Raw genomic sequence first — 17,477 nt, 5'->3', positions numbered from 1 at the left:
CTACATATATCACTATTTAACCAGTTATATTTATAATAAATTGATACGCTAAGGGACAATATAAGAAAAATAATCAGTTTAAATTGAGGCCGGTTCGTATAAAATTATAAATGAAGGCAGTAAATTTATATATATAACATAAATTTATTAGACTTTATTCATAATCCTAAATAATGAAATTAAATTCTTCACCATGATAAAAGGAAAGGGTCACGAAAATGTTTTTTCAAATTAAAATTATAATTTCGAACCTGAAATTTAAAATCTCTAAACTCGTAAATCTGACTCTCCCTCAAATATAAGCGAACTCTTTTATGTGTCAAAATAATTAATAAGCTTATGGGTTATCTAGCATTCTTTATGGATGGATCCAATCCAATAAAATATTTTACAACAAAAATAAAGTTATATTTGAGTAATCTCTTTTTTGAATTTGATAATTAATTGGTAGTAATTCTATACATTTCCGACCTACCCATACAAAACTATTCCAAGTAATGTCGACTTTCACAATTTTTGCTAGAAGCTGAGCCGCCCGCCATATATATTTTATTTATTTCTACGGAGTCTGACTAATTTAAATTTGTCTCATATGTAAAGTCCTTTTTGGGGATCAAGTGCTCCCTGGGGCCTAGGTATCAAGAACTTATTCATATTTATCACGAAGGCTCAGAGTTAAAATATCTGATTAAGTAAAGAGCAGTTTCATCCACCACACAAGATCTATTTTACGTGGTATATTATAAGAAAATGAAAGGAAAAAGAAGACGCTTTAGCTAGGAATCTTCTTGGCTGTGGAAAAAAATGACTTAAAAGCTTTGCATAAATAGTGAGTCCCCCATGATATGTAATTCTCCATCACACACTTTTAATTGATTAAGAAAAAAGATGGACAGGCGGCTGAATGACGCAGTTTTGAGGGGAGATTTTGAAGCCATTAAAAAACTCATTGAAGAAGATTCCAACATAGTAGAACAAACCCTTGAGGGTTCATTACAACACACCATACTGCATCTAGCAGCTAGACTTGGTCATGTTGAATTGGTGAGTGAGATTGTGAAGTTGTTCCCTGAGATGGTGTCGGCGGAGAATCGGGATCAGGAGACCCCTTTACATGAAGCATGTAGAGAAGGGAGAGTTGAAATTGTGAGAATTTTGCTTGAGAATGATCCATGGGTTGCTTACAAGACAAATTTGTGGGATAAGAGTGTGCTTTATGTAGCATGTGAGAGAGGGAGGGTTGAAGTGGTTAAACATTTCTTACATAATAATATGCACATGTTGTTGATGCTTGAAGTTGATATGTCCACTACTTCACTACATGCTGCTGCTTCATCAGGCCATACAGGTAAAATATTACTTGCGTTGTTTAATATTGATATTCACACAACTAATATATAAATTGTACAATAAGTCTTGAAATAGAAGGAAAAAGGGGACCTTGTTTTGGTTAAAAAAGTTGTTAAAGAGTATGTACATTTTTTGCAAAGTTATCAAATTAGACTCTAAGTGTAAAAAGAGTTCATCTCATAAGGGATGGCCTTTGCTTTTAAACTTACTAATTTAGGTATAATAAAAAGCATAGATAAAAGTTGTCCTCGAACCAAAATCAGTTTTTTTGTCATTACAACAAATAAAATAATCTATAGCAATTATTTTATGATAAATAATATAATTATCGTTATATTATATTTAATAACAGTAATATATATGAAATATATAATCTACAATTATATACAAATGTTATTCAAGATTTTAGTGAATTTGAATATAATAACATTAGTAACTTAATATTTTTACAGCTATAAAAAGTAATTGTTAAAAAAGGAAAAATTGATTACCATCTTTAATATGGTAGTGTAGGATTTGAGTATGTGGTCGTGATTAGTTAAAAGGGAACTGGACTCCTAATTAATGGTGTCGGTAGAAGCAAATTTCATAGAATAGACAAATGTGGTTGATATATTAAAGAAAGTAGATATTATTTTCATCAAAGTAGAAAAATACTGATAAAAAATGAGAACATAATTTTCAATATGCCAAAAGAACACGTAAACAATTGATTTTTTTGAACATATTTAATTCTTATTACTTCGTTATTCCTAACTTTATATATGACGTTGACTGCCGTGGACAAAAAATAAATTTCCAATTATTATTGCGATTAAGGTCATTCTAGGGATGACGAGATAATATATACATATTCTTAAAAGTTATTACTATTATTATATTTAATATAGAACTTTAAGAGTAAAGACATGTATATTTATCCACTTAAAATTATTTTCTTGTTCTTTTACGGTGTCACTAAAAATAGTGAAAAAAATAGTACGTAACTATTCAAATAATTTAAAATTATCTAAATTGTAATATAATTTCGATAAATATTTAGTTTTGTATCTTTTTTATTTCATTTTACTTGATTTTTATTGATATAACATTATTTTCCTTAACCTATTTTATTGAATTATTCATATTAATTAATTTTTTTAAATCTAAATAGTTACTTAATGATAAGAAAGAAAGAAAAACAATAAGTCTATTTTAACTTATTAATTATAATAAGTAAATAAAAATTATTTTTAATATAAAAATCAAATCAAATATGGTCTGTATTTTCAAATGTTCAGACGGCCAAAGTCTACGTCTGGGGCAAAGTCCTCATTAAGAAAAGAGTGTCCTGTCGCTATCCTTATTTAATTTAATTTGGGAAATTTGTGTTTTTATTCTATTAAAATATTGATAAATTTTAATTAGATTTCTTTTGATAATATTCAGTGACACGTATAACCTTCAATGATTAATAGAATTGTGCACTTCTGATCATTTTCTACGTGTGAATCTTCGTAAATTTAATAAATTATCAATTGTTGATCAAGTTATTTATCTATGGATTTTTTTTTGTGTTAAATTTGTGCAGTTACTCCTTATTTGATTTTATTAAGAACAAGCGCAGTAAATAGCACTGTAAATTTTATTAGTCTGGACCTAGATTTAGATTTTGAACGAATTGTATATTCAGAAAACTTTTCCTAAGTAAAATGAAAATTGTGAAACAAGTCCTTAAATTAATGCTAAAAAAACTCAAAATTCAATTTTTTATAAAATTTAGAGAAGTTAAAAGAAAACTTAAATATTCAAATATATTTTGTTTCTAAACGTAAATTTTACTTGTTCTGATAGTGATGTCTTTATTATAAGATCTTTCGATTACAAGTCTCTAGTCAATTATTTTTCTTTAAAAGAAAAACAAATCTGATTACTTTTTTGAGATAATTTTTTTTTCCACCTGAATACATTTTTAAATGAAATAGTTCTATACACATATTTTTACCTATTACGTACTTTATTAAAATTTCTATTTAGTTTTATATTATTTTTTGTTATATTGATTTATAAATATTATAAATTTATGATCCACGACCACGAAGCTGTATTAAGCGCCACGATGCTTATGCCTTGTTTTGTGACCGTGCCTTTTAAAACAATTGTTTGAGCCTTTGAGGATAATATGGTTTTAAAAAGGGGAAAAAAAATATATTCTTGAATTATGTAAATGGTATGTAGATATATTTTATTATATTTTTAGGATATTGGTGTTTTTTTCATTTTCATTCTAGTGGAAGATTAAATAGGGACACATGACATAATTTTATTTGTCTATTTAATATTTAATAAATATCGGGTTAGTAGATAAAATTATAACACGTGTTTGCCCTTAGTATAAAAAGTATATACCCTCTAGTTTTTAGAATTTAGAGGCATTAATATTTCAAAAAATATGACAGAGAACGTCTACGTATTATTTATAATAGTTTAAAAATATATTTGTCCTTTTTTCGATTTTGAAAATATCTAAAACTCCCTGTCTTTTTCAAAGTATCATGATTACTAAAATATATTTTTTTTCATTCCTCACTGAATATTAATTAATATTCTTTAAAAACTTAAAAGTAAATAACTTTAACTACATAACTAAAGGCATACATAAAGTGCATATTTATTAATATTTATTGAGATAATTTGTAAAATATTTTTTTAAATGACTTACGAAAGGGAAACACGACAACTGAAAGAAATATAAAGAATAATATCAAATAAGGTCATCCTATATAGTAACATTTTATGATAATAATGAAGTTTTCCTTGGAACTGATTTTTATGATATGTTTTTTTTTATCTCGTTATGACGGTAAAAAGTATTTGGACGTTTTCATTGGTACCAAACACACCCCTAGTGCTAGTGATGTTTATTTTGTCAAAACAATTGATTGCAGAAGTAGTGAAGGAATTGATTAAAGTTCGACCTGATTTTGCTTGGAAAAAGGATGAGTTTATGAATGGTTGCAGTCCTTTACACATAGCATGCAGTAAAGGTCACTTAGATATCACAAGAGAATTGTTAAAGCTAGATATGGATCTTTCTGGTTTACAAGATAATGAATGCAGAACTCCACTTCATTGGGCAGTCATCAAAGGAAGAGTGAATATTATAGCTGAGATACTCTCAGTGAGTCTTGAATCTGCTGAAATGACAACAAAACATGGTGAGACAATTCTTCATTTGGCTGTAAAGAACAATCACTTTGAAGTACTCAAGTTCTTGATGGAGTCTCTTGATGTTTCAAATCTCAAGAATTTTCAAGATGCTGATGGAAACACCATTCTACATTTGGCTACTGTTAGAAAACTCACCACTGTAAGTTTTCTTTTGCTCTAGCCGTTTCATTTTATGTGAAGGTGTTTGATTGAACGCACAGTTTGTTATGTTTTTTGTGGTTATATGTAATGTCTGAATTTGTGGTGAAAATTCAAAAACTTAAACATAGATGAGTCTTTTCTTAAAAAGTCGATGGCAAAATAGAGTTGCACCACTAAAGCTCAAAACTAATTATATATAAATGATGACTTGTTCTGTTTTCAGATGATTATTTATCTACTTAAGCTTGGTGTTGAAGTAAATGCTTTGAATCAAAAAGGATATACAACATTAGATGTAGTTGAAGCAGATGCAAGTAACTCTGGTGCTCTTGCAATCATTCCAGCATTACTAGAAGCCGGTGCAAAAAGATGTGACCAATTACCACCAAATTTTCAAGACATCCAACAGGTAATTGCATCACCAATTTTGGGATCGTCATGGCAAAGAAAAACTACTAGTTTTCACTCTTCGTCCTCATCATCTCAACATTCGTATTATAATCATCAAAGGAAGCACAACAACAATAGTAGGACAAAAAAAATCAATCTCCAAAGTGAAGGTCTAAGGAATGCAAGAAAAACAATAACAATTGTTGCAGTACTAATAGCAACTGTGACATTTGCTGCTGGTGTTAATCCTCCTGGTGGATTTAGTGAAAGAGATGGGAAAGCATTATTGGGTAAAACAACCGCATTTAAGGTGTTTTTGATATGTAACATTGTGGCACTTTTCCTTTCCCTTGGAATTGTTAATGTCCTTGTAAGTGTAATCCCATTCAAGAGAAGAACAATGATGAAATTAATGGTGGCAACACACAAAGTAATGTGGATTTCTACATTATTTATGGCATCAGCTTATATAGCTGCAATATGGTCAATATTGCCTCAAGGAAAAGGGGATCATTGGGTGCTAGTTGAAGTTGTGATCGTAGGAGGAGGGTGCACTATGGCTGTGTTTCTAAGTTTGGGGATTTTGTTAGTGAGACAATGGAAAAGGAAGAGTGAATGGAGAAAACAAAGAGAGGATCATAAGAAGATGAAAGAGGGAAGTCCAAAGAGCAATACAAGTACAGTTCAAGAAATGAAAGTGGTGAAGAAAGAAAGTCATGAAGGTAGTACCAACTCAGACGTGGATAGCTCAGATCATGGTTACCATTTGTTTTAGTTACCTGCATTCATAGATCTATTCTTGTAAGTCATTAAAGTAGAACATAATGTATTAGTTTCGGATACTGCATCTCTATCTCCACGAAGTAATGGTTAGGTCTGCTTACATTCTACCCTCTCCAGACCCTATATTTGGTGGGATTTCACTGGGAATGTTGTTGATATATACTTTTAAGTTTCTAATATGACAGATGCTATTAGTTTGGCTTTAGTGTTGTGTTCTCCTCTATTTGTGATTACCTTAAACCAATACAGTTTTATCTATAAATGTGGTTGGTGTTATGATTTTTTGGAGAGATACATGAAAGCAGAAAATATGAATGAAAAATGTTGTCACATAAATTTTAATAATCATAAACAAATTAGTAAACAACTGCTATTGTTTAAGTATTTGACTCTTACCAAAACTAAGAAATTGAATAATCTAACTAAAAGATTCCTTCTATAACTAAACAACTAGTTGTTTTAATTTTTACCCAATACAAATTAATACAAATGATAACATTGATCTGAGCTATCAACATCTGAGTTGCTACCATCTTCATGACTTTCTTTCTTCACCACTTTCATTTCTTGAACTGTACTTGTATTGCTCTTTGGAGTTTCCTCTTTTATCTTGTTATGATGTTCCTCTCTTTTTTTTCTCCAATCACTCTTCCTTTTCCATTGTCTCACTAACAAAATCCCCAAACTTAAAAACACAGCCATCCCCCTATGATCACAACCTCACTTAGCACCCAATGATCCCCCCTTCCCTTGGGGCAATATTGACCATATTGCAGCTATATAAGCTGATGTCATAAATAATGTAGAAATCCACATTACTTTGTGCGTTGCCACCATTAATTTCAGTGGTGAGTTTCCTAACAGTAACCAAATGTAGAATGGTGTTTCCATCAGCATCTTGAAAATTCTTGAGGTTTGAAACATCAAGAGACTCCATCAAGAACTTGAGTACTTCAAAGTGATTGTTCTTTACAGCCAAATGAAGAATTGTCTCACCATGTTTTGTTGTCATTTCAGCAGATTCAAGACTCACTGAGAGTATTTCAGCTATAATATTCACTCTTCCTTTGATGATTGCCCAATGAAGTGGAGTTCTGCCTTCATTATCTTGTCAACCAGAAAGATCCATATCAAGCTTTAACAATTCTCTTGTTATATCTAAGTGACCTTTACTGCATGCTATATGTAAAGGACTGCAACCATTCATAAACTCATCCTTTTTCCAAGCAAAATCAGGTCGAATTTTAACCAATTCCTTCACTACTTCTGCAATCAATTGTTTTGACAAAATAAACATTACTAGCACTAGGGGTGTGTTTGGTACCAATACTCATAAATTCAAAAGTCAAGTTAATTACGCCCTCAGATAGAAGGTAACAAGTATATGGTACTTATGATCAATAGCTAACTTGATCGAACACCATCATTATAGAGAGTATTACACGAATTTTGAACATTTAAAATGGTGAAATGTAATATTTTACCTGTATCGCCTGATGAAGCTGCAACATGTAGTGAAGTAGTAGACATATCAACTTCAAGCATCAACAACATGTGCATATTATTATGTAAGAAATGTTTAACCACTTCAATCCTCCCTCTCTCACATGCTACATGAAACACACTCTTATCCCACAAATTTGTCTTGTAAGCAACCAATGGATCATTCTCAAGCAAAATTCTCACAATTTCAACTCTCCCTTCTCTACATGCTTCAAGTAAATGGGTCTCCTGATCCCGATTCTCCGCGGACACCATCTCAGGGAACAACTTCACAATCTCACTCACCAATTCAACATGACCAAGTCTAGCTGCTAGATGCAATATAGTGTGTTGTAATGAACCCTCAAGGGTTTGTTCTACTATGTTGGAATCTTCTTCAATGAGTTTTTTAATGGTTTCAACATCTCCCCTGAAAACTGCTTCATTCAGCCGCCTGTCCATTTTTTTAAATCAATGTCAAGTGTATGGTGGAAAATTAAATGTAATAACTTTCAGGTTGCAGATATATATAGTGATTTGTTTGATTATCATGGTGGGCTCATCACTATTTATGCAAAAAAAAAAAAATCCACAACTGCAGCAACCAAGAATATTCCTAGCTAAGGGACTATTACATATAGCGTGTTCTTATTATACTGGTAAAAAAAAGTCTGAAAAATACTTCAATTTTGGCTGAAATTATTGTTACGATATCAAATTTTATGGAGGACTTTTTAACCCCTGAACTATATAATATTTTTTATTTTCGAACTATTTAATAGTGTATTTTAAAGATGTGGACACAGTACTATTTATAATTATGCAATATTTTTCGTGTGCACGTGGGCGCATATACCTTTAAACTACACCATTAAATAGTGTAGAGATAAAAGGTCTTTTCCAAATTTGGTATCATAACAATAATTTTGGTCAAAGTTCGGATATATTTCAGATCTTTTTCCCTATATATATATGTGCGTGCGCGTGTGTGGTGTAGTAGATGCGCCTGCTCCTCCCTTAAAAAAAGATTTCAAATTTACGTTTTGGGCATAAAAAAGTTCTTGAGAAGGAGACTTCGTTCGAATAAAATTCTATACAATGTGAATTCGAATTAGTTAAATTCCAACATAGCAAAATGGTAAAAGTCAAGATCGACTTGGAATAATTTTGTATGGGTGGATCGGGACTCAGGAGTGTATAAAGTTACTAGGCCAAGTCACCGGCTCCAGATTGACTTGACTTATTTATATTTAAACTCGACTCTATTCTATTAGATTCAGAAAATAGACTAATTGAGATTAACTTTGTTGGAAAATATTATTAAGTCGGATCCACCCATAAGGAATAGATGAATCATAAACCTAGTAATTTTTTTTTGCCACCCAAAACTTTAGAGCTAACCTATATAAACACCATTTTTGGAGAGTCCGTAGCTTAAAGAGTGAAAAGGATTAACAAAATTTTTAAAATGGTATATAAAATTATTTTTTAATTAAAACGGTAAAATAGCTGAGGAAGTAGCGATTTTGACCGCCGAAGTTTTGGAAAATAATTTGCATTTTTTTAAAAAAAATTAAAACAAATCGCTGCAAAAATTAGGGAAATCACTCCTTAAAAAAATATATTATGTAAATCGCTGCTTTATAGTAGCGTTTGCCAAAACTCCGGCGGACAAAATCTCTACTTACTTAGCGATTTTATCGTTTTGGTTTAAAAATATTTTCATGTCTTTTTGAAATTTTTTTAAATATTTTTCATCCTTTAGGCTCCGGACTCCCATTTTAAATACGTAGTTTAACTTGTGAGTTCAAATAAATATATTAGTGAAGTTCTTATGGAAACTTTAGATCTAATCGTTACTACTTTATTTGGGATTTAAAATGAAGTTTTAATAAATTTACAGCCTTCATTTATAACTTAAAACTAATAATTATTCGTCTCATATCGTATTTTCAAACTGTGTTTTCGTTTCTTATTATTGTCCCTTAAGGTAACAATTTAATATGAATATAACTTGTTAAAGAGCCGAGTTAAGTACTCAGGTCATGAGTCAACTATAAAATAAATGAGTAATAATAATTGGAAAAGGGATTAAAAATATTCCACAATTTTGCTTTATTGTTTGATTTTACTTTCACTGTTAAAGTGAAGTTAAATTTATCATTTTCTTTATTAATTTTATCAAATTTATGCCTCATTAGACAAAATTCCCCAAATTAACCTGAATCTTTTTTTAAAAAACCTATTTTCTATTTTAACCCATTAACCCAACCCCATTTAAAATAATTCGATATTTTATTCATTCTCTCAAATTTCCTTTACACATTTACCCATAAGAAGAGGCTCCACTAGAAAGAATTAAGTAAAATTCACATATGTCATTCCAAAATCACTCTTCCAAAAAACAAAATCTCTTCTAAGGGCATCTCTAATCCTATGCTCGATTTCACTCTTAAATGTAGAGTTATCTATTTTTTCAGAAAATCAACTTCAATTCAATTCTCTATTTTATTCTCTACAAAAATAATCTTTTTTCTCTCTTCTCAACATTATATTACTATTTTTATTTCATTCTTATTTTTCTATTTCATAATATAAACCATTTCTTCTTTTTAAATATAATCACTCTATAATTTTTATGTAATACAAATTATTATTTTTTAAATTCTTTAATTAATAAAAAATTATATTTTATTCTAAATTACATAAATTGCGATAAATATTATATATATATATACATACTTATTAACGAACATTCAAATAAATATGAAATCATTGATGAAATATAATTGTATTATAAATATTTTATTATCAAAAAAATTATTTTAAATCTTACATAAGTACTCAACTTTCAAGACTATTACATTACTCTCATGAATGTTTTATTAATGTATTACGGAGTTTAAAATTAGCATTTTTGTTCTTATTTTTTATGTATAGCTAAAAAATATTTAAATTAACAATTTCATCTTGTAATCAACTATTTCGTGTACTAATTTACTTTTCATATTCCATTTTGAACTATTGAATCAAATATTTTCATGATATTTTAAAAAGTGTTGATTAATAATTTATCACTATAACATAAAAAGTAGATTGTTTGAATTATCATGTAAATTTTGTGCATACTTAATAATGAAAAATAATTATAATCTAAATTAAATATGTAAAATGACCAAAAAAAATTAAAAATCAATAATATATTTTAGATGTTATATTACGTAGAAAATAATTACAAATATTAGAGACTTAATTAATAATCTTTTATAATATAATTAATATTAAAATAACTTTAAGTTACACATTCTAAGTGACAATTTTTTTAAAAAAATATAATAAAAATGATTAATTTGGCGAAAGTAGTATTAATTTGACGGAAGTAGTAACTTGTTAAATGTTATATTGCATTAGAAAATAATTACAAATGAGAAAAATTAAATTAGTAAATATAATGTAAAATAATATTCTAATAATTAAAAAGTAAAATAGAAAGGATTATTATATTCACCTCTCTATAATTGGAGAATTGAGAGTTAAATAGAGACTGATTGTACAACTTATTCTTTATTTTATTCTCCAAATATAGAAAATAGAGAGTAAAATAGAGATGGACGTGAATACCATTTTGGTGCTATGGACTAGTGGATTCCAACTTTCACTGGCAAGGGGAAGAAAATGACACTTTTATTGTGATTAATGGATTATCTTTTCATTTTTTTTATTTTTTTTGAAGTAGATATCAAACATGGTCTTACATCAAACATTTTTCTCATCCAATAAACAAAAAATCATCAACACCCAAACTCACAATAACCCTTCAATTCAATCTCCCTGTTCTTCAACTGGCGGTGAGATACATTTATTTAGACAAATTAACATTTTGTGTTTAATGCACACATGTTTTGAATATTTAAAATATTTAATACGTACAAATTTTAATTAAAATATTTAAATGAATTATGTGAATAACTTTAAAAAGTTGCATATGTTTTGGTCTTTTATTGTTTTATTCGTTTCTATCTTGTTCAGTTATAAAATTGTCACGACCCAAATCGAGCCGCGAGTGGCACCCACACTTACCCTCCTATGTGAGCGAACCAACCAATCCAAATCCCAACATTTTAACCATAATAGACAGAATACAATGCGGAAGACTTAAAACTCATTAATAAAAATAGATTAATAACTTCTAAAACTCAAACACTTGTTATTATCCCCAAAATCTGGAAGTCATTATCACAAGAACATCTATCCTTAAATTACTAAAGCTAAGAGTATCTAAGAAACTAAACATAAATAATGGCTAGTCTATGCCAGAACTTCAAGGCATCAAGACATGAAGAAGAAGATCCAGTCCAAGCTAGAAGCTTTAGCTCACCCTGAAATCTGGTGTGACGAAGACTGGCTAGAGTTGCGGTTGAGTTGAAGATGACGGTACGTTTGCTGCACTCCACAAATAACAAAGAAAAACAATTACAAGTAGGGGTCAGTACAACCACAAGTACTGAGTAGATATCATCGGCCAACTCAAAATAGAAAACAGTATATATCAGATAATAACATAAAATCAACCATATTCCTCAACAGGTGAAAGCAACAAGTTCACAAATCATGTGTAACCACATCAAACACACCTATGAGAATTCAAGTCTCCACACCATACTCATTTGGGATATAGGTTCTCTTCATTCGAATTTATTAACATAATTTCAAGATTCATTATCTTTATTCCTCTTGTGTCGGTACGTGACACTCCGCTCCCCTACTACTATGTGCCGGAACGTGACACTCCGATCCCCTAATTCTACGTGTCGGTTCGTGACACCCGATCCCCTAATTCTACGTGTCGGTTCGTGACACCCGATCCCCTAATCTCATTCTATTAATTCATCAAGCCTTCTTTTATATCAAGGCATCATCAATCTCATTACTTTAGTTCATCAAGCCTTCTCTCATACCAAGGCATCATCAATCTCATTACTTTAGTTCATCAAGCCTTCTCTTATACCAAGGCGTCATCATTAACAAGGTAAATTTAGGATTAGAGATTCAATAGACTCATCATGCTTATTCATCACAATTATATAATCACATCATGCAAGCACACAATTAAGCATATAGAAGACTTTACAAAATTACTCAATACATATCATTCGCTATTAAGATTTTCACTACGAAATAGCATAAAAATCATAACCTACCTCCACCGAAGATTCGTGATCAAGCAAGCAATTTCCCAAAGCTTTGTTTCCTCTTCGTTTCCCTCTTCTCTCGATCGTTCTCTTTCCCCCTCCTTGTTCTTTCTATTTTTTTTCTTATTTAAACCCTCTTTCTTTTACCCTAATTAACATATAATTAAGTATAAAAGATGATGAATTAACCCATTAATTAATTCAAGGTTATCTCCTTTAACCCTCAAGTAGTTAAATTATTAACATTAACCCACTAAATTTGTAATTATAGCAGGAATAGTCCAAAACGTCCCTTAAAACATTTAAATAAATCCGACTCAGCCTGGGATTACGCAGCCTGTGACGGTCCGTCGTGACTACGACGGTCCGTCCTGCTGCTTCCGTCACAGAGTTCAGAGACTCAATTTCTTGAAGAGTCTGTGACGGTCCAGCGTGCCCATGACGGTCCGTCCTGCCATGTCGTCACAAAGTTCAGAGAGTCAATTTCAGTACCCAAATTTCAGAATTCTAAGTGTTTTGGAACGAGACCCCCTCGACGGTCCGTCGTGCCCATGACGGTCCGTCGTGGGATCCGTCGACTAAGACAGTTTTTCCAGAAATAAAATCTGCTGCTCAAAACGACTAAACAGGTCGTTACAATAGATACCAATTTACCCATAGTTCGTCCTCGAACGATCATTAGAAGAAAAACAAGGGCGAAAAGGAGTACCTGAATCTGTAAACAGGTGTGGGTATCTTTCTTGCATATTTGCCTCCTTCTCCCAAGTGACTTCTTCAACTGGTCGATTCTTCCATTGAACTTTGATGGATGCAATCTCCCTTGACCTTAGCTTGCGTACTTCTCTATCTAAAATAGCAACAGGCTCCTCCTCATAAGACAAAATGTCATCAAGCAGAACTGAATCCCAACGAATAATGTAGTTTCCATCCCCATGGTATCTTTTAAACATAGACACATGAAATACCGGATGCACTCCTGACAGTCCTGGGGGCAAGGCTAATTCATAAGCCACCTCCCCTACTTGCTTAAGTACTTCGAATGGTCCAATATACCTTGGGCTTAGCTTACCTCTTTTCCCAAACCGCATCACCCCTTTCATGGGCGAAACCTTCAGCAAGACTTGCTCACCCTCCATGAACTCCAAGTCTCTAACCTTTCGATCTGCATATTCCTTTTGCCTGCTTTGAGCCGCTAAAAGCTTTTCTTGAATAGATTTCACCTTCTATAATGAATCCCTCAAAAGATCAGTGCCCCAAGGTCTAACCTCAAATGCATCAAACCAACCAATGGGAGACCTACATCTCCTCCCATACAATGCTTCGAAAGGGGCCATATCAATACTTGAGTGATAGCTATTATTGTATGAAAACTCCACTAAGGGTAAGAAGTTATCCCAATGACCCCCAAATTCTATCACACACGCACGAAGCATATCTTCCAACACCTGAATTGTTCGCTCAGACTGACCATCGGTCTGAGGGTGAAATGCAGTACTAAGGTCCAACCTAGTACCTAATTCAGCATGCAATGTTCTCCAAAACTTAGAAGTAAACTGCGTACCTCTATCTGATATGATGGAAAGTGGAACTCCATGCAATCGAACGATTTCTGAGATATAGATTTTGGCTAACTTCTCTGCATTGTAGGTCACCTTGACCGGAATGAAGTGAGCAGACTTAGTTAACCTATCAACGATTACCCAAATGGAGTCATACTTACTCATTGTCTTTGGAAGACCAACCACGAAGTCCATTGCAATTCTCTCCCACTTCCATTCAGGAATGGTCATTCTCTAAAGTGTTCCTCCAGGCCTCTGGTGTTCATACTTTACTTGCTGACAATTTGGACATTTGGCAATAAAATCAACAATGTCGCGCTTCATTCTACTCCACCAAAAGTGTTGCTTTAGGTCACGGTACATCTTGGTTGCACCAGGATGTATAGAATATCTGGAACTATGAGCCTCTGTAAGAATAGTGTGGATCAAATCATCAACACGGGGCACACATACCCTTCCCTTAATTCTCAAAACACCTTCCTCATCCATTATTGCTTCTTTAGCCTCTCCTCGCAACACCATATCCCGAATCCGGCTTAGTTTCTCATCATCAAACTGTTTTCCCTTGATCTTGTCAAGAAAAGAAGATCTCGTCTCCACACTGGCCAAAACTCCTCCCTTGTCATTTACTTCTAACCTCATAAAGTCGTTAGCCAGAGTCTGAACCTCTCTAGCCAATGGGCGTCTAGAAACTTGTAAGTGAGCTAGACTTCCCATGCTCCCTGCCTTTCTACTTAAGGCGTCTGCCACAACATTAGCCTTTCCTGGATGATACAAGATAGTGATATCGTAGTCCTTCAGTAGTTCCATCCATCTTTTCTGTCTCAAATTCAAATCTTTTTGAGTAAAGACATACTGTAGGCTACGATGATCCGTGTATACTTCACACTTAACTCCATATAGATAGTGTCTCCATTGCTTTAAGGCAAACACTACCGCAGCCAATTCCAAATCATGGATCGGATAATTACGTTCGTGCACCTTTAATTGCCTTGAAGCATAAGCAATTACGTTCTTCTCTTGCATTAGCACTGCACCCAAACCCGAATAGGATGCATCCTAATAGACAATGAAATTCTTACCTTCCACTGGCAGGGTAAGGATTGGTGCAGTAGTCAACAAGGTCTTGAGTTTCTAAAAGCTTTCCTCACATTCGTCCGACCATACAAATGGAACATTCTGCTTAGTCAAGTTCGTCAATTGGGAAGCAATGGAAGAGAATCCCTTGACAAATCGACGGTAATAGCTAGCTAAACCAACAAAGCTCCTTATTTCTGACACATTAGTAGGTCTTACCCAATTCTTCACTGTCTCAATCTTAGAAGGATCCACCATCACCCCATCCTTAGAAACCACATGCCCCAAGAAGGACACTGCATCTAGCCAAAACTCACACTTGGAGAATTTGGCATAAAGCTTTTTCTCCCTCAACATTTCCAATACAATTCTCAAGTGCTCCTCATGTTCCTTCTTGCTCTTTGAGTATACCAATATATCATCAATAAATACGATCACAAAGAGATCCAGATATGGCTTAAAAATCCCATTCATCAAGCTCATGAAAGCAGCAGGGGCATTCGTAAGCCCAAAAGACATTACTAAGAACTCATAATGCCCATACCTGGTCCGAAAAGCAGTCTTGGGCACATCTGCTGCCCGTATTTTCAATTGATGATAACCAGATCTCAAGTCAATTTTTGAGAAGGTACTTGTAACTGATCGAATAAATCATCAATGCGAGGAAGAGGATACTTGTTCTTAACCATTACCTTATTCAGTTGTCTGTAGTCTATGCACATCCGAAAGCTTCCATCCTTCTTCTTCACAAACAAAACAGGATCACCCCAAGGGGATGCACTTGGTCTAATGAAGTCTTTGCTCAACAACTCTTGAAGTTGGGCCTTTAACTCCCTTAACTTAGCGGGAGCCATTCTATAAGGGGGTATAGAAATGGGGCGAGTACCCGGTTCAAGATTGATGCAAAAGTCAATATCTCTATCCGGTGGCATACCAGGAAGGTCTGCAGGAAACACATCTAAAAACTCGCGGACTATCGAAACCGACTCAATTGAAGGTACTTGGGTAGTATCATCCCGGAGGTGTGCCAAGAAAGCTAAACAACCCATACTAACCATTCTCTTAGCACGAAGAAAGGAGACGATACGAACCGGATTGGAAGTGTAGTCACCCTCCCACACTAACGGATCTGTCCCAGGCTTGGCTAACGTCACAGTTTTAGCATTACAATCCAAGATTGCAAAATTTGGAGAGCCAAGTCATACCCAGAATTACATCGAAGTCAACCATTTCTAAGATAACCAAGTCTACATGAGTATTTCTCCCCACAAAGTCACGAGACTAGACCTATACACCTTTTCAACTATCACAGACTCACCCACCGGAGTAGAAACACGAATAGGCATGTCAAGCAATTCACAATGTAAATTAAGACCATTAGCAAATGAGGAAGATACATAAGAAAATGTAGAGCTAGGGTCAAATAATACAGAAGCCATACAATCACAAACCAAAAGATTACCTGTGATAACAACATCTGATGTCTCCGCTTCTGACCGCCCGGGGAAAGCGTAACAATGGGCCCTATCACCTGTCTGCCCATTGCCTCTACCATGTTGTGCTGTAGTGGCTCTAGTTTGCCCGTCACCCCGGCCGTTTTGGTGACCACCATTACCTCGGCCACCACATCCTCCAGAATAACGGCCTCTACCATGACCACCTCTACCTCAAGCTATTGGGGGTCTATAACTCTGTTTTGGACAATTCCTCCTAATATGTCCAGTCTCCCCACATCCATAAAACTCTCTAGAGTCAAGCATAGGTCTCTCAGAGAAGTGTTGACCGGTCTGAGGTGTACCCCCAACTACAGTCTGTAGTGAAGACTGAATTGGTCGGACTGAGTAACCTCCTGAACCCTGTAGTCAGACGAGGAAACGTGCCTATTTCCAATGAGGCATCCATGCGGAGAGCCACAGTAGTTGCATGTTGTACCTCCGGAACCTGAGGTGCTGGTGTAGAAAACACTGGAGGTGTCTGGCCCTGATCAGATAACCCGCTAAGATAAGCAAAAACCTGATTGATCATCTCTGGGGTAGGTTGGGGTGGCAATCCCTCATTCTGTACTTGTTCATTCTCCCCTTCCTCACCCTCTCTTACCACTTCCTCAGTCGGTGGAGGAGTCACCGCCCTAGTACTAGATGGGCTAGGTGTTTGTCCTCTTCCTCTAGAGGACGTCCTCCCACGACCTCTTCCACGGCCTTTTGCCACTACTCCTCTTCGAGCTACAGCCCCAGTGGCTGGCTCAGACGCTTCTTGTCTTGCCGGTGTTGGTGTTGGCGCAGTCGTTGCTCTA

At 33.8% G+C, this 17,477-nt stretch overlaps 2 protein-coding genes across 2 annotated transcripts; one reads left to right on the top strand and one right to left on the bottom strand.

The window, feature by feature from the left end:
• Window positions 1-228: 228 nt before the first annotated feature.
• LOC101257689 (ankyrin repeat-containing protein At5g02620-like) lies at window positions 229-6,079 on the top strand. The gene is made up of 3 exons (XM_004245128.5): window positions 229-1,348; window positions 4,278-4,699; window positions 4,925-6,079. Exons 1-3 carry the CDS (start codon window positions 889-891, stop codon window positions 5,864-5,866), a joined length of 1,824 nt encoding a protein of 607 aa, XP_004245176.1. The 5' UTR covers window positions 229-888; the 3' UTR covers window positions 5,867-6,079.
• Window positions 5,647-7,962, bottom strand: LOC101251704 (ankyrin repeat-containing protein NPR4-like). Its single transcript, XM_010326797.4, has 2 exons — window positions 7,359-7,962; window positions 5,647-7,140 (listed from the first exon to the last, which is right to left on the bottom strand). Exons 1-2 carry the CDS (start codon window positions 7,816-7,818, stop codon window positions 6,986-6,988), a joined length of 615 nt encoding a protein of 204 aa, XP_010325099.1. The 5' UTR covers window positions 7,819-7,962; the 3' UTR covers window positions 5,647-6,985.
• Between the last annotated feature and the right edge of the window lie 9,515 nt (window positions 7,963-17,477).

This window comes from Solanum lycopersicum, chromosome 8 (genome assembly GCF_036512215.1).
Source record: "Solanum lycopersicum chromosome 8, SLM_r2.1".
NCBI classification, from domain to species: domain Eukaryota; kingdom Viridiplantae; phylum Streptophyta; class Magnoliopsida; order Solanales; family Solanaceae; genus Solanum; species Solanum lycopersicum.
The sequence above is the reverse complement of the archived record's forward strand: the minus strand, read 5'-3'. Positions and strand labels throughout refer to the sequence as shown.